At 32.9% G+C, this 26,463-nt stretch overlaps 1 protein-coding gene across 2 annotated transcripts in view; it reads right to left on the minus strand.

The window, feature by feature from the left end:
* The window catches only part of GABRG1 (gamma-aminobutyric acid type A receptor subunit gamma1), a gene marked incomplete at both ends in the record, with an annotated part of 63,125 nt that overhangs the window by 9,179 nt on the left and 27,483 nt on the right, over positions 1-26,463 (minus strand). For both annotated transcript variants that reach the window (XM_079920328.1, XM_079920329.1), the window contains 5 exons: positions 3,635-3,787; positions 3,914-4,051; positions 7,270-7,352; positions 8,194-8,414; positions 23,090-23,157. In XM_079920328.1, the coding sequence (XP_079776454.1) occupies positions 3,635-3,787; positions 3,914-4,051; positions 7,270-7,352; positions 8,194-8,414; positions 23,090-23,157 (663 nt within the window). The remainder of the gene's footprint in view (positions 1-3,634; positions 3,788-3,913; positions 4,052-7,269; positions 7,353-8,193; positions 8,415-23,089; positions 23,158-26,463) is intronic.

Here is a 26,463-nt window from a genome sequence, read left to right on the forward strand (position 1 = left end):
CTACTATAGAATGTTTTTTTTTATTACTTGAATTAGACCTATTTTTTTCATCTCGGTAAAGAATACAGGCAAAATGATATCAAGGGAATACTTTAAAAAGACAGAGTAAATCTTCATGTTTTGAAGAAGTCAACATATAAAATTAGAATACCCGCCTGGGCCCCAGCCCTGTGTATGGATCTTTGGGGGTATCTGTTTCTCTTTATCCATGGCCTTCTTGTGGTTCTTACCACTACTAATTTTAGGCCCCCTAACTCACAGCTGCACATGTTATGTCTCTTCTGATCTAAACTGCCTTAATTCTCATTCTTTGCCTTATGAAAGAAGGCACCATTAGTGGGATTGTTTTCTCTCCAAAAAAGTACTAAATATAATGCCAAATGAATCTTAATTTGGTCAATTATTTATAAAGTGGCAACATCTGGGTTGAAAAAATAGAAAGTGCCTCTTTGATATGGTAAAGGCAACATCCACCTCTTTCCCTCATGTCTACACTGAAACATGCCTTAATAATAATTCCTTTCACATGCCCATCTTTTCATTTTTATCGCTTAGGATTGAAAAATTAAAGATGATACACGTATAATGAATTGGAAGTCATGGAGGCAAATGAGGTTCAAATTCTGATGTTCCCGCTCTTAACTCTGTGACCTCAGGGAAGTTTCTTAACTCCTCTGTGCCTCTCATCTAAAAAATGGGCACAGTAATGTAATAAATTTTGTATAATATATTTATATAAAAGGTATTTACTTATTTTTTAAAGTAGATGTAAAATCCTTCTTCCTTTCTAATACTAGCATTTAAAATTTCCCCTTTAGCATGCTTTAGCTGCATATTACAAATATTTATATGTTAAATTCTTATTAAAATTAAGTTTGAAATATTTTCTAATTTCCTTTTTGATTTTTCTTTAACCCAAGTGTTATCTAAAGGTCATTTAAATTTTTTCCAAGCATGCTTTAGCTGCATATTACAAATATTTATATGTTAAATTCTTATTAAAATTAAGTTTGAAATATTTTCTAATTTCCTTTTTGATTTTTCTTTAACCCAAGTGTTATCTAAAGGTCATTTAAATTTTTTCCAAATAACTGAGGCCATTATTAATCTGTGTTATTTTTATTCATTTTTAATTTACTTTCATTTTGGTTAGAAAATATACTCTGGAAAGTTTTAGTCTTTTGAATGTTATTGAGATCTTGGTTAATGTTCTGTATGCATTTGAACATACTGTGTATTCTGTAGTTAGGTGCAGTGTTTTATAAATATCAATCAGGTTAAGTTTGATAATTGCATTCAAATTTTCTACATCTTAATTGATTTTTCCATGTAGTTATTCTATCAGTGAAAGAGTATTAAAATGTTCAATTATTATTGCAGATTTGTGTATTTCTCCCATTATTCCTGACAGTTTTTGCTTCAATTTTTTTAAGCCAAAATTATATTTAAAGGCTTTTCATATGGTAAGTGCGAAATAATTTCAGTGACTACCCGTCTTCTCTCTTCCTTGATTTGTGGACTATTTTTTTAATAACTTATTAAATCATAACATTCCCATAGTCAGACAAAGGTAGTTTTCCCAAGGTACTCCTGGCTTCTATAATAATGTCCCATCCCAAGTAGAAAAAAAATCTTAAGGCCAAGTGTTCTTTGATTTCATTATCAATGACGGAATTAAATTTCACTTTACTAAAATACTATTACATTTCTATTGCATAAATTAAGGAAAACTATAGCAGAACTTAGCTTCTACACATTTATTTCTTTAATTTAGTAATTATTATCACAGAGTTTAGCTTAAAAATAATATGGTGGATTTCCTTTTAAAACAAACACCCCCGGCTTCCCTGGTGGCGCTGTGGTTGAGAGTCCGCCTGCCAATGCAGGGGACACGGGTTCGTGCCCCGGTCCGGGAAGATCCCACATGCCGCAGAGCGGCTGGGCCCGTGAGCCACGGCTGCTGAGCCTGCGCGTCCGGAGCCTGTGCTCCGCAACGGGAGAGGCCACAACAGTGAGAGGCCCGCGTACTGCAAAAAAATAAAAAATAAAAAAAAAATAAAACAAACACCCCACTAAAACATAAATGTTTTATGTTTTAACATGAACAAGAGCACATCACAATTTGTTCATTGTTAACACTGCAGCACCTAGAATGCTGCCTATTTCACATAAAGGATTTGATAAATGTTTGTTAAAATACAATCTTGAATAAATGGGCTCAGGAAATTGTCCTTCAATGATGGATGTATGGATGTATGTATGTACACTTAAAAAAAAATCCTTGACCCTCCAACTACATAGAGTCCACAGTTGTAAGAGATACTCTTTAAGTTAGATCTGGCTATGGCTTATCTTTATAGTTGATATGGTAATATTAAAAATATGAATTCATGTAAAAACACAATTCCACTATTGACTATTCTCTTTCATGACACTATGGCATAGGCTTTTGTCTTCATATAACCCTTATGGTAGAAATAATCCATCCAAATTTTCTTTGGGAAGAAATATAAGAATAATATTTAAGAACAAAATATAATATTTGGTATACTCAGAGAAGCATACAAAAAAAACTAAAGTAATTTGATTACCTTGGAACATAAAATAATTTGAAATAATTGTAGGAAACAAAACTCAGATATGAGTGCATTTTATCCCCTAGCTATATCACACCTCTATTTAAATTCCCAAGGAGTTGAATTTCCAAGTATAGAACTAGGTACTTCAGGTTTTATTTTGCTGCTTTTATGTAATTTGCATTTTACTATATTTACTAAATGGAGTTAGTCACCAGCTACCATAGAAACCACATGAAAACCTCTTTATTGTTGAAACTAGAAACTGTCCCAACTTTCTTTATGTTTTTAGGACACAATTATCAGTAGTGAGATTCATATCTTATACGGATGTTGGGAATTAATCAATTAATCAATAATTCATCTTTGTATATCAATACATAAATTTAGGTTATCATTTTCTTTTAAACCAATGTATAATAATTAGACACATTTTCTTATGACTCTATTGCAACACATTGCTAAAGAAAAGGTAAAAAATCTATTTTATCAAGTATGAATTACAAATTATCCTTTTAATCAGTGTTATTGTACAGGCAACTCTCAAAAATATTCACAGACTTATTACACATTTTATAGATCACAGAAGCCTGGAAACTTCTTGCTCCTTTCAGCACCTGCCCTTTGGAACCATTGACTGTTCATTAGCACCATTGTAAGAGAAGGGGATTTCCAAGCTTTCTAAACACACACCAGTCAGTAAATACTGGCTATTAGTGATTTGGCTAAAAAATAAAATCTTGATAAAAAGTGATTGAAAATATTGATCACATTTAAGATTCAGGGATTATGTATGATTTTCATGCATTAATTCTTACTTAGTTTTATTCTTCCCTTGACCTATGTTAAAAACATTTCTGAGATTTCAAGCTCTTTACAATTCTTTTTCCTACTTGTTTCATATATTCATTTCAGCATCATATTGCACTAGAGTATCTGTTCATTTTTGTCAGACTGCAGTTAGAGGGATATTTCCAACATATTAAACTGTAAACTTTTATCACATTAAAATGTTGCTAAAAGTCATATGACACTATAGCATATATTACATGTCATACCCAGTGATGTTCTTGCAGGTACTGCATCTTTATTGATCCAAAAAGACACCCAGGAAAGAACAACTGTCAGAATACATGGAATGTAGGTCTGAATAGTAAAATATCCCATTCGTCTGCTCAGGTCAAAAAAAATTGTCATGATAATATAGTCCCCTGGAAGAAAAAAATATGTTTTATTTTGGCTATAAAATACATATAAGTATAGGATTCCAAACCATAGATTTAAATACAAATGCCACTGATGCTAGGATTAATCACTGATTTGTATTTCCTTCTTACCAGAGATTGTGTGAGAGATTTCAGTTGTGTTCCGTAACCCTACAAATGCAAATTGATATAATCTCCAGTATTTAGGATCAGCCACTTCTACAGAAGGCTTTTTCCACTTATACTCAATTTCATTTTTAGGGTATCCATCTAGGTAAAAATTCAAATTAAAAATATATACATTAGCAGATCCAAATCTGTTACTGTTGCAATACCAACATCCAAAGACAAATTCTTTTGAAATTCTTTCTCATTTTTATTATATGTCAAATATAGAAAAAATACTGCATAAAATTTATGAGTATAGGTTAAGGAATAATCATAATGATTAAATAATGATAATCCATGTTGACTTCATTTAAATCAAGAAATAAAATCTTGCTAGCCTTGGGAAAAACCATGTGTCCACTCCAATATAGTATTTCCCCTCCCGACCACAGGTAACCACTAACCTGATTTCTGTGATAATCCTCCGCTTTTTTTTTTGGTTATAGATTTTTTGATAAGCAATTCTGAAATATATAGCTTAGTCTAGTTTCTTTTTGAACTCTGCCTGATTGTTAACATACTGGATGCATTATTTGATATCTTACTTCTTTTAATATCATATTTGTAATAATCATCCATGCTGTTTTATGTAGTAGTAGCTAATTTGTTGTATTGTAAAGATGTGCTAAAATTTATTTATCCATTTTACTGTGTCCACACTTGTAATCTTTTCTGTTGGCTATTACTAACACTGCCGTTAGTTATGTTATTGTACATGTCTCACAATTGTATATGCAAAAGTTTCTCTGGTATATATACCTAGGTATGTAGTAGCTGGGTCGTGGATTACATATACTTCCCACTTTATGAAACAGCGTCAATCTTTTTTCCATAGAGAGTATACTATACTCATCTCTCACCAACCAGAGTATGAAAATATATGTGGATCCATATTCTCATTAGAGTTTATGTGGACAGTCTTCTTTAGTTTCACTGTAGAGTGTACTTTATTTCACTTTTTTCCTGATTATGAATAAAACCTAGAAAAATTTTCATGTGTTTATTAGATTCTTCGGTTTCTTCTTTGGATAACTGCTTGTCAATTGCCCATTATTTTATTGGGTTTTCCTTTTTATCTTTCTTTTATCTGAATTCTTATGTATATTCTGGATACTAGACCTTTGTTATTTAAGTTGAAAATGCCTTTGCCTTCTCTGCAGCTGTCTAGAATGGAAGTGAATTCTTTTAAAAAGGATATGATTTTGTTTCTGCTACACTTCCTGGAAATCCACAAGGGTTTTTTGGACCAAGTGAAGGAAATTTGGGAAAATCCATGTGGGGCTGGGCTTGTGGTTAAATCCTCTCAAGGAGTTAATTCACCCTGGTATGCTGATTGAAGAGACAACTTTCCTTTTAGACCTTAGTGTTTGTATGTGTATGTGTGTGTGTACGGGGGAGGGGGTGCTCCTTCTTGTTACTCTAATGTTACTCTAAGTGTCCAGCCTTTTGTAACCCAGATGTATGTAGCAATCATGTTTTACTACATTTGCAATCCACAAGGCCGTCAAAATCGAAGCTCAATTTTATCTTTTTTTGGCAAATGTCCTCAGGCTACAAACCTTCTTACCTTTCTGGTTTCAACTTTTAATGTGAATTTTTGTGGCTGAAAATTCTTTCCTAGTGATCACTTAAAGGTTTTTGAGATGATTTTAATAATAAAATGTTTTAAATTGTTTTAGACACAAAGGTTAATCTACCATATTACCGGAATGAAATTCAGTATCAACTTTAAAAAGTTCCAAAACAGAGTATCATTTCCCACCAGTATCCCTTAATCAGCCATGCAATGAATTTGCTCTCATCTTTGTTGGCCTGTATAAGGATGTGTTTCCTCTTTCCTTTCTCCATCTTCTCTCTCTTGTTCTAAAGGTTTAGCATCTTGTTTTTCCATATTTCCCATTCTTTTTCATTGGAATTGTAGAAGTTATAGAGTATAATCATAATATACAGGAATGTGGGCACAAATAGAAACAGGGAGCTAGTTACTTAACCACTCTAAATCTCATGATGTTGACTTGTAAAATGGGAGCCATAATGAAATCTTCCAAATACATTTGTTGTGAAATATTAGATGGAGAAGGCTGGATACCCTACTGGACCCCTATAGAGTGCCTGATAAAAGATAGCTATGATTATTATATTTATGTCAGTAACACCCAATTGCACTAACAGGGATAGGATATTCCCAATAATGACAGTACCAAGAATTCAGGTATGATATCTAGAGGAGAATACAGTAATTGCTACATCTTTAAATTTAATTTGTGTATCAACTAGTCCTTGAATGTTCCTTTTAATCAAGTCTTTGCTGTTATTTGGCTGTTTTATTCATTGATAAGTCAATGTTAGAAAATCAGAGCAGTGAGAGATGAGACTATGAAGTAAAAAGGACATTTTAGTGAGATTAAAATTATTAAGAAAGTCAAGAAAATCCTTAATAAATGACAGCAAGAGATATATGGGAATTTTTAAAGTGAAGAAGCAGGATAATACTTATAAATACTTGTAATCTACTGTGAATAAATTCTAGAATGTGATATCTGAAAAAAATTGAATTTTAAAAAAGGAAAAAGCATTATACAATTCATAGACATAAGCAATATTTTTAAAGTCATTTTATGGGTTTTCAAGACTTGCTCAATTATATATTATGTAGAAAAACATTTTTATAAAGATAAATGTGAGGATAAATATGTTAGTAAATATAAAACAAAACTGATATTGGTATAGAAGATTATAACTAGTTCTTTGCAACAAAATACTAAGTGTTTGTATCTAAATTATTTCTCTCTAATCATTTCTCTGTGTTTCATTCATTCTTTTGAATAAAATAAATTTATTTATACCTTGGTTTTTCCAACTCATTAAAGTTTTCTCAAGTATTTGCTACCCATATAGTAAATGTTCTTCACCAGACCAATTAAATGTATTTTAAAGTACAATGTAATAAAGTTAAATCTGGCCTCTAGGAAAATGAATAAAATTCGAATCAACTTTTTATTCATGGCAGTGTAAAAACATCTGAATACAAGTCTATCTTAGTAGTCCCTTATTTAATCAAAATAAGAAAAGGACATGGATATAACTAAGATTTGTAAAGAATGATAAAATATATATATTTACTATGGATTTATTGCCATTTTTTAACTTAAAGCCAGGAACAAATATGTCATTTGTAATTTTATCTAAGACAGTTAAACATAGTCCACACTTCTGAAAATTGTATAAATTGTAGTTTATCTCATTTTATTTTACATTTTTAAATAAACAGGATCAGAGGCTATAAAATTCTATGAAAAATCAAGTATTTTATCACTTACAACTTGAAAATTCCAATGGACATGAATGTTCATCCATAGGAAAGTTATGAAGCTGAAGGTAACATTCTGCATTAATTGTCAATCTATTTAGATGGAAAAATAAATATTAAATAATGAGAAATAATTTCAGGCATTAAAAATCTTTTGTCTAATTTTTAAACATGATTTTGGCCTACAATAATGGACTGTGATACACTAGAAAATAATAATAATTCTGAAGCCTCACAGTAGTAATATAATAATATTCATAAATGAATAAGAAAATTCTGACATTTTTCTCTCCAGCCAACTAAGATAACTCATAATTAGCCCAAGTGTGATCTCTGTGTTTACACTTAAAAATTCATACTTCAGGATCTCAACAAGCACATATACGTGCACACACATGCAGGTTAACAGAGTGTACCTGGTTAAGTATGGTGAATTGTTTTCTTTTGACCATAAACATCTTTCCATTAACAGGATGATTCTTAATGAGTCGATATGTTCAAGACAATGAATTAAATAAACTTGAATCTTACACATCGACCCTCATTTAATCCTGTGTTAGGGATGTTTTACTACACCACTGAAAATCAGAGTATTTTAAAATGTTATAGCAGGATGAACTCCCAGAGAAAAATCTCTGTCAATCACTTGCCCTATAGATTAAAAAAAACATAATGTTTGTACCACAATCTCTTCTGCTTCAAAGAGGGGAAATCGAGGAGTTTTTCCTCTTTGCTTTCAGTCCTTTTCACATACTAGTAACTCCGAGTTTAAACAAGTGTTTCCACAATTGTTCACCATTTTAGATTTTAGTGTATAAAAGAAGCTTCATATTTCTCACTTTGCCAAGTTTGAAAAATGGAAATTTATCAGTTGATCAAATATTAGTATGGAAAATAAATTAGAGCAACTACAAGTTTTCTTAAACAGTAATACCTTAGAGTATATAGAACGCGTCCATCATTCCAAATTCGAAGAAGACGATTAGGAGTTGTTATCCAATGAGCATCAGATTTTCTTGAATTTCTGAAGAAAGTGTCAGGAATCCAAATTTTTCCAACCATATTACTGTTAAGCATAAGCACTTTCATGGTACTGTTGAATTTTAGACGACTATCAAACCAGGTTTGGGCAAAAATTATATCTATTGTGTATTCCTAAAAGATAAAAAGAAGAGTAATGACTTATAATAGTAAAACCACTATTTTAGACATTTTCTTCAGGTTGAATTTTTATAAAGTTTCTGTAAGTAAATAGCACTTAAACTCAGTCTTTTTTGTAGAAAAAAAGTATGCCATTATCTTAACCTTTTTTTTTCATTGTTTACATGAGTCATGTAAACTAAAATTCAAGATTTCTCGTAATTACTGCTGTCCCGTGTGGCTTTACATATCTTTTTGTAAATTGTATTCAAGATTTATAATAGGTAGGATATAGCTATTAAATATAAAGGCCAATCATTTTCATGTTAACAATTATATTAAATTTTGTGATATTTACGAATGCTTAAGTCACACAAAAAGTCACAAGCTACAAAATCAAAATGCAAACACTCGCTAAATTATCTAAAAGCCCTTATCTTGTCCTTTGTCCAAAAAATTAATTTCAATTATTTAGATCCACTGTTTTCAAATATTTTAAAGCAATCATACTCACACACACACATACACAGACACACACACACACACACACACACACACACACCCTATTAAGCACTTATAATATGCCAAGTATCTGTTGAGTTTTGCAAGTATCATGTCATTAAATCCTTACTACAGCCCTGTGAATAATTACTACAATAATCTTTATTTTAAGGAACATTTATTAATAGAGATGTAAAATAACTCTCCCCACATCAAAGAGCAGATGATATGAAAACTGAGACACTGTAGGTTGAATCCCAAATCCACATATCTAACAACCACATATAATGGTGGTCACAGTGAGGCCTGATGAGTGCCATAATTAGAGCAAAGGCTCTGCTCATAATCAGCGAGTGACTGTAAGTAGGAAATTGCATGGTTATGAGAGAATTCTTAGGAGTAGGTGATTAGGTATAATCTACCTTTATATCCTGACAGAATATCTACCATATTATAAGCATTAAAATTTATTTGATAAAATTAATGAATAAGAATGCATATTTGATGCTACTGAGAAAAGAAAGTGATTATATGTATTTGTATGTAACTTTGATATTAAAAGAGGAGGAAGAGAGTAAATTGAAAGATATGAAATTTTATATGAGTCATTTGAGATGGGAGAGATTGGTTACTCACTCTTGATGTAATACTAGCTCTTGTCCAATTTACCTGGAGAGAAATATTTATAATAAATGGAATTATAATTGGGAGCTTGACTAATGAATGAAAAACATTTTAAAATGGTAGAGAGAATAATAAGTAAACAGATTAGGAATCAACTTGTCAATAGAGAAGTTGGATCAAATCCTAATTTCCAGGCAGGATATTTAAATTACAATTTACTTGACTAGAATACAGAGAGTAAAGTGAGTGGAAAACCTCCTTTTATCTATTTTGGTGGGTTTATTTTATTTTTATTTATTTATTTATTTATTTATTTATTTTTTAATAATTCCATAATCCAACAAATTTTAATTGGCCTTCCTAAGCCTCCAGTGGAAAAGCCCTATTTTCACATTATGAATTGCCACAAAGATGAAATATATAAATTTCATAAACTTAGTCCACTAAGTTTATGCACATACAGTTTTTAACAAATAAAATTTTAATGTTTCCTGTAAGATCTTAATTCAATTATTTATTTATTTTTAAAATTTTAATCACTCAGAAGTGGTTTTATTCTCCAAAAAATAGACGGCACATGGGCTCAAGGCACACCGGCTTCAGTAGTTGTGGCACGCAGGCTCAGTAGTTGTGGCCCACTGGCTTAGTTGCTCCTTGGCACATGGGATCTTCCTGGACCAGGGAGCAAACCCGTGTCCCATGCATTTGCAGGCGAACTCTTTTTTTTTTTTTTTTTACATCTTTATTGGAGTATAATTGCTTTACAATGGTGTGTTAGTTTCTGCTTTAAAACAAAGTGAATCAGTTATACATATACATATGTTCCCATATCTCTTCCCTCTTGCGTCTCCCTCCCTCCCACCCTCCCTATCCCACCCCTCTAGGTGGTCACACAGCACCGAGCTGATCTCCCTGTGCTATGCGGCTGCTTCTCACTAGCTATCTATTTTACGTTTGGTAGTGTATATATGTCCATGCCACTCTCTCAGTTTGTCACAGCTTACCCTTCCCCCTCCCCATATCCTCAAGTCCCTCTTCTAGTAGGTCTGTGTGTTTATTCCTGTCTTACCCCTCGGTTCTTCATGACATTTTTTTTCTTAAATTCCATATATATGTGTTAGCATACAGTATTTGTCTTTCTCTTTCTGACTTACTTCACTCTGTATGACAGACTCTAGGTCTATCGACCTCATTACAAATAGCTCAATTTCGTTTCTTTTTATGGCTAATATTCCGTTGTATATATGTGCCACATCTTCTTTATCCATTCATCCGATGATGGACACTTAGGTTGTTTCCATCTCCTGGCTTTTGTAAATAGAGCTGCAATGAACATTTTGGTACATGACTCTTTTTGAATTATGGTTTTCTCAGGGTATATGCCCAGTAGTGGGATTGCTGGGTCATATGGTAGTTCTATTTGTAGTTTTTTAAGGAACCTTCATACTGTTCTCCATAGTGGCTGTACCAATTCACATTCCCATCAGCAGTGCAAGAGTGTTCCCTTTTCTCCACACCCTCTCCAGCATTTATTGTTTCTAGATTTTTTGATGATGGCCATTCTGACTGGTATGAGATGATATCTCATTGTAGTTTTGATTTGCATTTCTCTAATGATTAATGATGTTGAGCATTCTTTCATGTGTTTGTTGGCAGTCGGTATATCTTCTTTGGAGAAATGTCTATTTAAGTCTTCTGCCCATTTTTGGATTGCATTTTTTGTTTTTTTGTTATTGAGCTGCATGAGCTGCTTGTAAATTTTGGAGATTAATCCTTTGTCAGTTGCTTCATTTGCAAATATTTTCTCCCATTCTGAGGGTTGTCTTTTGATCTTGTTTATGGTTTTCTTTGCTGTGCAAAAGCTTTTAAGTTTCACTAGGTCCCATTTGTTTATTTTTGTTTTTATTTCCATTTCTCTAGGAGATGGGTCAAAAAGGATCTTGCTGTGATTTATGTCATAGAGTGTTCTGCCTATGTTTTCCTCTAAGAGTTTGATAGTTTCTGGCCTTACATTTAGGTCTTTAATCCCTTTTGAGCTTATTTTTGTGTATGGTGTTAGGGAGTGATCTAATCTCATACTTTTACATGTACCTGTCCAGTTTTCCCAGCTTGGTGGTTTTTATTAATTGAATAGATTTGACATGTAACTTTGTGTAAGTTTAAGGTTACTTTAGTACATTTATATATTGTTATATGATTACCGTTATAGTGATATTTATCACAGTATCTAATTATAGTATGATATTATTGTCTATATTCATTATACATTAGATTTCTATGCATTAGTTAATACTCCTTATAAATTTATACCTTTAAACACCATTATTTTATCTATTTCGTATGAACACTATTGCAATTTGGGAAAGCCACATACATATTAATAATTATTTAAAATCCAACACAGGCCTAGACATTATGTAATTAAGTATGAAATGTATGTTTTATAAAGTGACTAATATGCATAGATAAATTATTATGGTTAATTTGTCCCATATAATAATGTAATTAGTGATCATTCATATATTTAACATCTACAGTGTGTCATTCATTGTTTTGCATAGATGTAAAGACATGAGGTCTCTGTACACAAAAATATTGCATCATGACCCCCTCTTCACATAGTCTTGGTTACCATTTAAACAACATTCTATACCAGAATTACACTGTGCTTTTGTATGGGATTGAACAGCAGAAACTGCTTAAGATAAAGGAAGAAGCTAACATACCCACCAGGTTTATGGCTTGGCAAAGATCCAACATTGGTTGGTAGAGGAAACCTCAAGCTACTTAGTAGGTATACTTGGCTTCGGTGTTCCTGACTAACAAGGTATTAAAGATTGCACTTGAGAAGTAACTTATATAGGGCTGGGATATAGCAAGCATCTGTGAATCCTGCTTAGCAGCTGGCAGGATCTTCTTTAGCACACCTGTTTATAAATGTGCTAATCATTGTTAGAAGAGTTATAACTTCCAAAGGCCAAATTCTTCCAAGCAGAGATTTTTGGGAAAGTGTGAAGTTTTTTCTGCTCACAAGTCCCTCAATCTATGTTCAAGAAGAGAAAGATACAGAGCCTGTCTTGATTATCCACCATTCCTAAACTTTTTGCAAAGGCTAATACTTCCAAGCTTTTTAAAATTACTAATCCTTAATAAATGCCTCATTGAGATGAAAAGTTATTAAAATCTGTGCCATTTTATACATAAGTGAAAAATCCAATTTTGTTTGCTCATTTGTATTAGTGTAATTTTGAGAAAATAATCAAACTGTGTTCTTGTACTTCATGTTCCTATTTAGAGGTTATAATTACCTGCATAATAAATAAGCAAAAGAAACATGAAAAGGAACTTCCATTCACTGAGAACAAGTAGCTTGTTGAAGAATAGCTTCTAGGATAAACATTTTGAGATGAGGAACAGTGCATTTAACATTTGAGATCCAAAGTACATTATGAAACTTTGCCTCCTTGCAAGTTAGCCCAGAAAATAGCATTAGTGAATAAAGGTGAAGAAGTGAGCCATCTTGATTTCTAACTTAATCAGTCAAACCATAACTGATGAAAGTTCATGTAGTGCATTCTTCTACTTCACTGTCAGATTTGCAATTATGTGCTGTGTCTAACATTTAAAAGCACTGGTTAATTCAATACTTTTTTTTTTTAGTAATGGAATTAGCATCACTCAAAATACAGACCTAAATAATTAATTTAGGTGCATAATTACATCATGAAGTTGGGTTGATCCTGATCTGATCTTAGCACCTTGGCATTAATCTCTCCCTAAAGTATCTATTCACACGGCCAAAATATGATGGGCCAATGGTTAGCAGTAAACCAGATACTAAGGCTATAAACATGTAGAGAAAAGGTACAAGTGTAGTTAATCCCCAGCACAAATAGGTTTAGTGATAAAAGTTCATAGGATTCTGCCCCACTTTGCTCAATTATTGTAAAAGCACCAACTTCTTGAAACTATCACAAGATAAGTAAAATAACTTGGTGTTATTCTATTTTTTCAAATGAAAAAGAAATAAGGAAGGAGATTATGTCAGGTACTTAAATCATTGAAATCAATCATCAGTACATTGAGAGATATTACAAAAGCAGACATAAATCCTGAGTTCATTTATCAGCCCTTTGGGTTCTATTTTTATGTCTCTAAATTTAGATTTCCAAAGGTACATAACACCATGTGCATTCATCACTTAACTTTTTAACAAATATTTTTCAGTGTCCAAGTTACTTCTGTATTGTTCTTGGTTTACAAAGATGAACATGAAGACTTCTTGTTATGAATATATAAACAATAAAATTGGAAATTAATAATGCTTAGGGGGGATAGAGTTAAACAGAAATAGAAACAATAGAGATCATTTTCAGCTATGGAAAATTAAGAAAGACTTCATGACAGAAGTTGTATTTACCTGAACTGACTTTCACACACAGCTGAATACTAACATTAAAGAGAGATCTTTATCTCTAAAATGTAAGTTAATTTTGTGATCCACTCTTTGTTACAAGTTCAAATCCTAACACAAAAATAGAATCAGGGGATTTTCTGACATATCAGTATGCTACTAGGATGGCATTTTTCACACTATTATTGGAAGTGCTGGCTTCCGACGTTTACTTCAGTAGTTTAGATCAAGTTGTGCATATCACAAAGCTGAGTGCTCTACTCAGATAAGCCAAAGCCTGTGGCAGGATTTGCACAATTTCCATTATAGAGATTTGTCTTGATTTCCATTATAGCAAGATGTTAAAAGTGGAGACATTTAAGAAGTTTTCTCTATTTCAGATTTTAGTTAAACTGCAGGGTAACTGATGTGAGTTCAAATTCACTGCCAATCTAAAACCTAAAACTTTAGTACATTATTTAAAGACTTTGGGCTGAAACAAATATAAAAATAACACAACTGAGTAGGAGGTAGGGCGTTGTCTTTAATTATGTACATAATTGTAAATACTTTTCAGATAAACAATGACTAATACTAATACATCCAAAGTGTGTTGTAGTTAGTGTGTGTAGTGAGACATTATGATGTAATCTAAAGAATTACTGGTTGGGTGGAGTCAGGAAATCATGTCAGAGTCCCAGTTATGTGATTTAGAGTAGGGTGCTGACTATGTCCTTTACTCTCTCTCACTGGAAAAATCAGGGCACTATGTGAAATTATCATTCTGATCTTTCCCATCTCTAAGGTTTGGTGATCTTGTTCTAAACATAAACAAGAATAAAGGCTACAGTGGACATGGTGTTGTCCAGTGACCCATTCTCATAAAAATACTTCTGATCTATAGGCATCTTTGTTATTTTAATTTAATCCCACCTAATTCCTGCTAAATTTATTGTTGAAAATGGCTCAAGCCAGTGGCTGCCAAAACTGGTTGACCAGAAGTCCCCAAAGAGCATTTTCAAATTTCTGATTCTAGGTCCCCATCCCAGATTACTGAATCAGAATCTCATAAAGCAATACTGAAAAATTGCATTTTTCTTAAATGCAGTTTGGGTTTCTAAAAGTTTGGAAAATTTCGACTTAAAATTCTATCACTTCCTCAAGGCATTTCTATCCAATAACTAGGTTTCCTGACCAAAAGAAAAGGTAAAAGTAAAAGAAATAAAGAGAGTTAGAGAGAGAGAGAGAGAAATCCATAGATGAGATTTGTACAGAATTCCTCAAACTGTACAGTATAACCTGTCATCTCTTTAAATAAAATTTCTATATATAAACACTGTTTGAGAACATGTGTTTATGTGTGTGTGTATTTAAGAAAACTTTAACATTCAGCTAATAAACGTACCTCAACAGAATTTTAAATGTAATCTTCAAAAATGGTGAACTGTTATCCCTCTGAAGTTATCTTAGGCCATGTTAATTATCACCATATGTGCTAAACTGCTTTTTCTTAGATATTCATTGTTTTTCTTTTTTTAAAAAAGAGTATTATTAGCAACGTATTAACGTTTGTCATTCTCCTCTTGTAAATAAATTTTCTATTAAGAAGTGAAGCAATCAAAGCGGTTGCCTAATAACTTTGAGTTTATCATTGAAAACCCTTGGTAGGTACCATATAACTCATATAATTTGATTTTAAACAAAGAGGTGAAAAATGTATACTCATAAGATATATTTATTATCATCTATAACATTTGACAAATGAAATAGTGCCTTGAATCAGCTAGTCAGGAAGCAAGGCTACCTACCTTTTAATCACATGTATGATTAGGTCCTTATTCTGGCAGAACTTTCCCCCTAATCCTAGCCTGAGGGCAGAACAACCAAGAAGTACAGTCCCATTCTACAACATTCTCTATCTACTAATTCATGAAGGACTCAAAATTGTAACTAACCTAGGAGGCAGATCATTAAAAAAGAATTCAATATAGACACCTCCAAAATCTGACCAAGATGTTAGATAATGTATTACTAGATAGATTATGGTACAAATACATCCCCTAATATCATGCAACATTTAATGATATTTTTAAAAAGTAGTTAAGTGGAATAACAGTCATGATATAATAAGTAGAAAGACACAATGTTATAAAAATATGTATAATATTAATAGTATAACATTTGGGAAAACTATGTACATGAAGTTATTAAAATGGTAGTTAACAATGGTGACCACTGGATAATCATAATCTAGAATATTAATTTTTTCTTTTGCCTAAATGGAATTTCTAATTTTCCAATATTGGTCATGTATTTCCTTTATAATAAGGAAAAAAATCCTATTTTAATGAAAGATTTTTAGAAATAAAATAGCATAGGGTCACCATTTGCAACTTAAAATATGTATGGGTTCATACACAGAACTTTCCTGGCCCTTCCTCTTCTGTATCGATCTAATTTGTTATTTTTTAGACATCTTCCCCACTAGGTTTTATACTTCTCCAAAGGAAAGAGGCCATATATATTCTAACTTAGTAGCCAATGTACCAACTTTCTCAATACAAGTCTTACATAAATAAAAGACAAATAAGACCATAAAATAAAAATTTAAATGTGTTTTTTTTCAACTCAAGAAATAGTAAAATTATTTTAATAATTTTTGGTGGTTCAGAGGTTATGTTAATTTCTTTATTCTAAGAGCTTTAACTTCCTATTCATGGGGCAAGTGAGCATTCTGGATCAAAGAAGTACAGAGTTGAAAATAATATTTATTTATAATTTTTAATTTTACCTCTGCTAGTGTTGAATCAAAACTTACCTAAATTCTATATTATTTTAAAATAAAGCCTGTGAAAAGAAATAGATTTTAGAGTATTTAATGAAAACAATAAATCTTAACATAATATGCAAAAGAAAAGAAATTAAAACTATGGCAACAAACTTTAAAATATTGTACAAACCAAACAAATAAACTTAATGTGTTTGCTGTTTCATAATTCCTAAAAATAATATAGCTGGCAAGGAGTGACCGTTTCCTGTTAATATAGTAAGAGGAAAAAACACGGTTAATTTGATATGTAGAAGCTATGCTTGAGGCTTTATTTCCTTAAATCTGGAAGCAGTAGGAACAAAAAAGAGAGAAAAGGAAGGAGAGGAATGAGAGGGAAGAGAGAGAGAGAGAGAAAGGCAGAGACAGAGAAAAAGAGAGATGGAAAGATGAACCTATGAACATTAGCACCTATTGTATGAACCATGCTGAAGAAATGTGCTCCTTGCAAGAAATTCATGGAGAAAAAAATTCTCTCTGAGCACCAGCTTTCTCAATATATCTAGAATGTTTAAACCCAAGTTATATGTCTAGGGAGTTTATTGTCAAAAACAAGTCTGATAAAATAAGGGAAAATAAAAAATATTAAACTTCAGTTCTCACCATTCTCAAATAGATTATTTAACTATACCTCACCCCCTATACACACATTTGATGCTTGGCCATTCTATTTGAATGATAGAACAAAATTTGGTTTCTGGGAAAATCTCTTATATCCTGTACTGTATTTCCATACAATAATGATTAATGTTTATAACTTTCATAGTTCCATCTACGCTTTTAAAGAATATTTTTTCTTTTATAAGGAGCGGTTGGATTTTCCTTTTCTTGTAAAAGGAGTCTGAAAAGGGGCATTACTGTTAAATATTTCTATACTGGACAGAAAGAAAACAACTTGTCTTTTGATAAATTAATTTAATCCTATTTGTGTACTGCTCTCCCCAGCATTGTCATCTCCAGCAGGTAGTTACTTTGGAGTCTAGCCCAGCTTGTGCCCTGGCTCCTTTATAAGTTGCCTTCCTCATAACTTGTGTTTTCACTCTTCATCCCTGTCTCCATTACCAAAACCAATCGCAATTTCACGCTGGAAGAATCTATTCAGCTTCGGAAGCATATTCTAAGACCATGTGACCTCTGACCCTGGCAGTTAGGATGATATAAACTTAAGTTCTACAGACATGAAATGGGATCTTGTTCTTGAACAGTTTTTTATAGCTGTTTAATCTCTCTGGTCTGACACTTTCAAAATGCGTATATTGATAATCTCTTAAATATTGGACTATATAATGGTGTACCAGTTCCTATGAATAAACCCATGTCCAAATTATACCTGGAATTTTCAATTATAACTGTTTTGTACTTACTCCCCTTGTGTTATATACCTATAATATCATCTTGGATTCCCTGGAGCTTTCATTGATTTTGACTTGATTCAGAGAATCGCTATAACGCTTGAACGTTGTATTTGCTACCAGAGGATAAGTGCAATTGTTTAATTATCCTGACACATTTACTTGAAAGAGTGAAAATACATAATCTTCTCAAAACCTGAAAAATTAAGAGGTTAAATACTTTAATTCCAGTCTAATAACCTCTATTAACATTTTTTGCCTTCAGTTTTGATTGTATATTTCTGTTCTGTTTACAATTAGATAGTTTTAAATAGAGATGCATAGTTGAACAGCCTCTTTCCAAGTTAATTTTTCAATCTTCATTAGTGCATCTGTTATTCACTTTGCACTTAAATTCTCAAAATAGAAATTATAGGAATGATCTATTTATTGATTTATTCATTCTTTCAACATGCAATTATTAAATATCTATTTTTTGACAGTGGCACCAGGATTGAAGCCATTAATCTAACCCTGGATTTAAAAAGAAAAGAAAAGAAAGACATATCCTATTGTAGAATGATATTGCTTTAGGTCTTATCAGTAATCTACAGATACTATTTTATGTAGCCAAGCTTAAAATGAAACAACCATTTTGCACCAAACAAAATTTTGCCTCATTTGAAAAAATAAAAACATTAAACCTATGTATTAATTTTGTTCCTTATCAGTAACTTAAGTTGTATGTGTAAAGAGGGAAAAAACAGTTGCTTGCTTAATTACACTCAGGTCTGCTTGCTTTATTACACTCACAGTCAAAGCAATTTTGTTCATTTTATAATAACTGAATTCTAATTTTCCTGTATTGTTTAGTTAAAATAGTCTGCTATGTAAACTGTTCCTTAATCCCTAGTATGACAATGCTTCTCTTTTAATAAACACTATCAAATATTCCACAGTTTTTTTTTCTTATACTGCTTTAGTATCACCAATTTTAATAGTAATTTCACTTAATTAGCTTTTTTAAAAAACTATCACTGTCCAAGGTTACAAGTGTCTAATTTGCCCCACTGGGAAAACTAAATATTTAATACCATGAAACTTTTATATAGGAAGATTATCATAGAAGCCTTTTGATAGCCATTCTTGTCAAAATATTTCTGGAATACTAATTCAGTCTTGAATTCTACTTCTTCTTTAATGACCACATTTTTCTTTAATGAATTCATTCAAATTGAAAACAAAAGCCCCAAATAAAACATATGCAATGCAGGAAAATTTAGACTTCCACATGCCCAAATGGGCTTATCTAAGTATTGGTTAATTAGAGGCTGAATATTTTATGATTTTTTTAAAGAGAAAATTAACATTTTAGTAAGGCATTACTTTATGAAATCTTATATTTGCATAATGTTAAATCAATACACACAGGTATATAGAATGTTTTATCTTTACAAAAACCAAGAGGTTGTATACAAATTTGTTTGGGGTAGAAGTAATACTAAAACACTCTTTGAAACTTTCTCTTCCCTTGCTTTATCTTCATTTTCTTGCCAACTATGCTGTTTAATTTACTACCTCAATTTCATCTTTCAGGTCCTTAAATATATTGGGTTGGCCAAAAAGTGCCTTTGGTTTTTTAAGTCAAAATAAAAGGCACATTTTTCATTTTCACCAAGAACTTTATTGAACAATGTATTCGCCCTTTTGTTCCACTACCTTCTGCCATTTTTCAGGCAACTTTATAATTCCATTTTCCCAAAACTTTTAATCTTTTTGAGCAAAGAACTGTTCCAGGTGCCTTTTACAGTCTTCCAGGGAATTGAAATTTTTTTCCAGAATTTTGTAAAGACCGAAATAAATGCAAATCTGAAGGTGCAGTCTCTGGTGAATATGGCAGAAGAATCAGAACTTCCCAGCCAAGCTGTAACAGTTTTTGCCTGGTCATCAAAGAAACATGTGGTCTTGTGTTATCCAGATGGAAGATTATGCATTTTCTGTTGACTAATTCTGGATGCTTTTCGTCAAGTGCTGCTTTTAGTTGATCTAATTGGGAGCAGTACTTGTTGGAATTAATTGTTTGGTTTTCCAGAAGGAGCTCATAACAGAGGACTCCATTCCAATCCCACCATGTACACAACATCACCTTCTTTGGATGAAGACTGGCCTTTGGTGTGATTGGTGGTGGTTCATTTCACTTGCCCCACCATCTCTTCTGTTCCACATTATTGTACAGTATCCACTTTTCATCGCCCGCAACAATTTGTTTTAAAAACGGAATGTTTTCATTACGTTTCTGTAGAGAATCACATGCAGAAATATGGTCAGGAAGGTTTTTTTCACTTAACTTATGTGGAACCCAAACATCAAAGTGATTAACATAACCAGGCTGGTGCAAATGATTTTCAATGCTTGATTTGGATATTTTGAGTATGTCGGCTATCTCTCACGTGGTATAATGTTGATTGTTCTCAGTGAATGTCTTGATTTGATCCCTATCAACTTCAACTGGTCTATCTTACCGTAGGGCATTGTCCAGAGAGAAATCTCCAGCACGAAACTTCACAAACCACTTTTGACAGGTTTGTTCAGTCACAGCACCTTTTCCATACACTGCACAAATCTTTTCTTGCATTTCAGTTGCATTTTTACCTTTCTTGAAATAATAAAGCATAATATGCCAAAAATGTTGCTTTTTTTCTTCCACCTTCAGTATTAAAATGGCTACACAAAAATTCATCAATTTGGTAAGTTTTTTTTTAAATGCATGCTGATATGATAGCTGCCACAATACAATCTAACAAAATTGTTTCAAATTAAAGACAACTAAGAGCTACCAGAGCCATCTTACAGGAAAAAACGAACGAACATTTTGGCCAACCCAATATATGTTCCTCAAGGTCTGATATTTGTTTCTTTTTCCTTCTCTCTTTACTTTAACACTGCTTTTCCAATTCCTCGGAGGTTTAGCTAATCCCTGGAAAATAGTTGCTCCAGCCCTTTCTCCTGACAGTTGGCTCCTATTTTCAGACTCTCAAATTCAACTTATCCCAAGCCAGTTCGTATTTATTTGCACTAAGGCAACACAGATGTCCATTATGGTGTGACCAAAATGCTGTCAGTACGGTACTCAATATAGGCAGCTGTGAAAGTTAATGACAATCATGTGAACATCATATTGAGTAAGAGAAAAACTGAGCACGGCTGTAATACTATAAGAATAAGCAGACACAGACAAGTATATAATGATGGTTATTCAGGCATAAAGTGGTTAAGATCAGTAATAAAGAGACAATTTATTGTGATAATGAATAAATGAAGTTAGGGAGAAAAATCATCAAAGGGTTAGAGAATTATCTTTGCATGGTGTTATGGACTAAATGCTGTCCTCCCAAAATTCATATGTTGAAGCCCTAACTTCCAGTACCTCAGAATGTGACTGTATTTGAAGATAGGGCCTTTAAATAGATGATTAAGTTAAAATGAGGTCTTTAGGGTGGACCCAAATCCAATCTGACTGCTGTCTTTATAGAAGAGAAAATTTGGATACACAAAGAGCACCAGGGAAACACATGCACTGAAGAAAGCCCATGTAATGACACAGTGAGAAGGTGGCCATCTGCAAACCAAGGAGAAAGGCCTGAGAAGAAAGCAAAGTTGCTGACACCTTGATTTGGACTTCTGTCCTTAAGGACTGGAGATATAAATGTCTGAAATGTCTGTTGTTTCAGCCAGCAGTCTCTGGCACTTTGTTACGGCAGCCTGAGAGAGTAACACAGGTGACCAAATCAGAGGAGATGAACATAAAACATGATTGAGCTCATTGAATGGGACCAAGTAGTTTGACTCACAGAAATGGGATCATTAGGGTTTGGAACAGCACATTTTCAACCTATTTTAAATAATGTCTGTGGGTTATATTGGAGTTATTAATTATGTCTTTCAAATGGTAATGAAAACTATTTATTCTGTGTATAAGCATAGTTACAAACTTTTCCATTTTCCATCCTAAATGACCTTTCCTTGACATTTTCTCATATTCTCTCTTGCTCATATTTCTCTTTTACTCTCTTCCTTCTCTACCACCAAACTCTTACTTCATTCTCTTCTAAGTCAAGTTTCTCAAAATAGTAGTTCATAAAATTAACCTGCATTCCCACTTACTCACCATCACCTTGAAATCCACACATGATTGCATGTCTATCACTGCAGAACCCATATTTCTAGCTCTGTGACAAGAAGTTGGATAGGAAACCAATTTTGAGGATGGAGGAGAGACGTACGATTCAGCTGTTATTCTTTTCTTTCTTTCACTTTTCCACTGAATTTCACCTAACAGAGATAACCAGTACCATATAACCAACACCAGTGGGCCCAATTTATTCCATTTATCACTGGATTCTCATGTATGTTGACAACTGATTATTAGTTCCTTCTTTTCCATTCTCTTTTCTTCCTCAGATTATACAATATCATCTTCTCCCTGGTTCTTCTCCTACCCTCTGACTTTTCTGAGTATGTCCCTTTTCTGCATTTCTCTTTCTTCCACCTGTATTTTACATGCATTGATCTCATTATAAATACCATCTGATTCTCAGATCTGTGTTCCTCTTAATCTGCATCTTTCTTGGATCATTTATTGTGGCTTTAAGCTATATTTTATGCTGCTTGTCCCTCTTCCCTCCCCAATTTACATCTATTGCCAGTCATAACTTCTTCCTGGAAATTAAAATCCAAATCATTACTGGACGGTTCCTCCTGAATGTGCCTTCAGCATCTGAGGGCACATATGGCTATATTCCCTATCTCAAAAAATGACTCTACCATCTGCAAAATCATCTCTATACCTTGGAGTCAGCCTATGCACAACCAACGAATCACTAATTGCATCTGTTGCCCTGAACTCATTCAGAATTAGTTATCAGAAATTATTCACATATTCTTTCTATTATTGTGGTATATATATACTCCAGAACTCTATGCCAGATAACTATTTTTAATATTCATTACTCACCATATTTATGGGATCAACTGGTCCAATGCTGTTTACGTAAACATCAGTTTCAATTACTGTGGGCCTCACTGCAAAATACCAATATAAAGAATGGTCAACTGAAAACAGAACTACCATACGACCCAGCAATCCCACTACTGGGCATATACCCTGAGAAAACCATAATTCAGAAAGAGTCATGTACCACAATGTTCACTGCAGCTCTATTTACAGTAGCCAGGACATGGAAGCAACCTAAGTGTCCATCAACAGATGAATGGATAAAGAAGATGTGGCATATACTCAGCCATAAAAAGAAATGAAATTGAGTTATTCATAGTGAGGTGGATGGACTTAGAGTCTGTCATACAGAGTGAAGTAAGTCAGAAACAGGAAAACAAATACCATATGCTAACACATATAAGTGGAATCTAAAAAAACAAAAACAAAAACAAATGGTTCTGGAGAACCTAGGGGCAGGACAGGAATAAAGACATAGAGAATGGAGTTGAGGACACAGGGAGGGGGAAGGGTAAGCTGGGACGAAGTGAGAGAGGGCATGGACTTATATATACTACCAAATGTAAAATAGATAGCTAGTGGGAAGCAGCTGCATAGCACAGGGAGATCAGCTCAGTGCTTTGTGACCACCTAGAGGGGTGGGATAGGGAGGCTAGGAGGGAGACACAAGAGGGAGGAGATATGGGGATATATGTATACATATGGCTGATTCATTTTGTTATAAAGCAGAAACTAACACACCATTGTAAAGCAATTATACTCCAATAAAGATGTTAAAAAAAAAAGAAAAAGAATGGTCAAAGATATAATCATAGGTTGTCTTAAATAAATCTTATTTAAATAAATCTTAATAACTATTACTATTTTACGCTTTCAAGAATAAAACATTCTCATTATTAAATGAGGAAGCATGGCCCATTATATAAACACAACAACCTTTTCATTTCACAAATAAATTATGTAACTAAAAATTACCATTTTTGACTAAAAACCTCCCAGTGTACAGCCTAAAACTGTCTAAATCATCCATTAAAACTAAGGAAGTTTATTCAGTTAAAAATGCTAGGTAATTTGCTCTGCAATAGTCATAGAAATTTAGGATTAGATGGATTTTAGAGCCTAAACATTGTTATGTTATCCTACTTAGTGCATATCATGATGTGCTAGCAAATGTTAACAAATTTGCTCTTGGACTGGGAGAAAACAAGCCCCGATTTGTACCTTTTGCTGATTTCAATGTTGTAAATACTCCCACAATGAATGATTTAAAGACACCAGTGTGAAGTCACTGAATACAGAGTCGGGACGATATATAATGAGTGGTTATTGTGAGCCAGTATAAGCTAGTTCGGCACACGCTAGAGCTTGAAGCATAGTTATGATGATTAAAGGAGGTGATAGATCTGAAGCGTCTACATCCAGGTCTGATTCTCGTGAGGAGCTTCATTAAATGTGTTCCCACCTCCTTCCTCTCTTGTTAACAAAATTCCTTTGGGTTGTTTATAACTGGTTCCAGTGAAAGGTGTATTTTCATCTAATTCTTAGAATATATTGTACAGCCATCCCTGTGGACTTCATCTGTTGTGTTTTGTACATAACCATTTGTGTTTTCCAAGTTAGTGTTTAAATGGTATATGCTGTATTCTTATATTCTATCAAAATGTGCAGCACAGGTCAGCCTTTTAAAGTTAATCGAATGATATGATTAACTACTATCTGCAATAGTGCATATTTGATTGTGATTTGGGCTTTGAACCTTTGACAGGTATTTTTGGCTTGCTATAATGAGATTTACCATAATGATGATAACTTATACTCATGAGATTTTTTTGTTCACTATGAAAAACATTTTCACATAGTTTCTTTTTACTCCCTACCCCCCCTGCCATATAAAGCATAAAGGGTTCATTTACTGATTCAGCAAATACTTGTTGAGGAATGCATATAAAGGTTTCATAAAGAAGACAGGAAGGGAAAAAGACATTGTGAGAAGAAAATCTGTCATAGATCTCATGGAGATTTACATAGAGATAATGCAAATAAAATAAAGCAGAAAAACCACCTTGTACCCTAAAAGTTTCTATGCTAAAGTAAGCATGTTTCCAGTACTGTATACTCAGTTATCCTTTCTGGATAAGTTTATGTGATTTCCCTTTCTGGCCCAGTACTTACCACTCTTACAATGCAGGCACTATATTAGACCTCACAGGATGAACCCCCTCCTCTAGTACATAGCTGAATCTGCCTGTCTGAGTCCCTATCCTGTCTCAAGTCTCCCTATCTTAGTAACTTTTAGTCTGTCAGAGCTTCCAGGCTGGTAAGCTTCCATGGAAAACTTGAGGCATTTTGGAAAACAGTGCCTGTATTATTTTAAAACCATATTTATTTTTAATCTTTGAAATTATAAAAAGCCCTACACTTAGAAAAACATACAGTATTTATTTAGTTTGTTTTACCTCAAGCAAATATTTTATTACATGACATACATATTTTCTTAGCTAGAAAAATAAATGGGATTTGTTAGAAATAGTTTTAGTGTGCAAAACTATAGGTTTATAGATTTACATGATACATGACAATGTAATTCGATCTAGTAGCCAACAATTAGATTTCTTAAATAAAAGTAGGTTCTATGACTTATAGAAGGTTATATAGCTTAACTTATATAGCTTAACCTAAGCTGATGACTTCTGAGATGAGTTGCTTTAATCATTTGCCATTTATGTTTGACTAGCTATGAATTGTAACCAATAAATATCATATAATTAAGCTAAATATAACTAGATTTACAGAGTGGTTTTTATGAAAGTCAATTAATAACAATAGGTTTATTAGTTTCATTTAGTATATTTATTAACAGTTATAAGCAATTAAGTGCAATGTACCAGTCTTATCTGATTAGACTTTTTCAGTTCATCTGATAAATCAACAAAAACTGAGTGCCTGCTCTCTATTGCATGATACTTGGGGCTGAACACCGCTTATAACAAGAACTAAATGATTTTTTTTAACATCTTTATTGGAGTATAATTGCTTCACAATGATGTCTTAGTTTCTGCTTTATAACAAAGTGAATCAGCTATACATATACATATATCCCTCTTGCGTCTCCCTCCCACCCTCCTTATCCACAAAGCACTGAGCTGATCTCCCTGTGCTATGTGGCTGCTTCCCACTAGCTATCTATTTTACATTTGGTAGTATATATAAGTCCATGCCACTCTCTCATTTCGTCCCAGCTTACCTTTCCCCCTCCCCGTGTCCTCAAGTCCATTCTCTACGTCTGCGTCTTTATTCCTATTCTGCCCCTAGGTTCTCCAGAACCATTTGTTTTTGTTTTTGTTTTTTTTAGATTCCATATATATGTGTTAACA

This window comes from Stenella coeruleoalba (assembly GCF_951394435.1).
Source record: "Stenella coeruleoalba genome assembly, chromosome: 4".
NCBI lineage: Eukaryota > Metazoa > Chordata > Mammalia > Artiodactyla > Delphinidae > Stenella > Stenella coeruleoalba.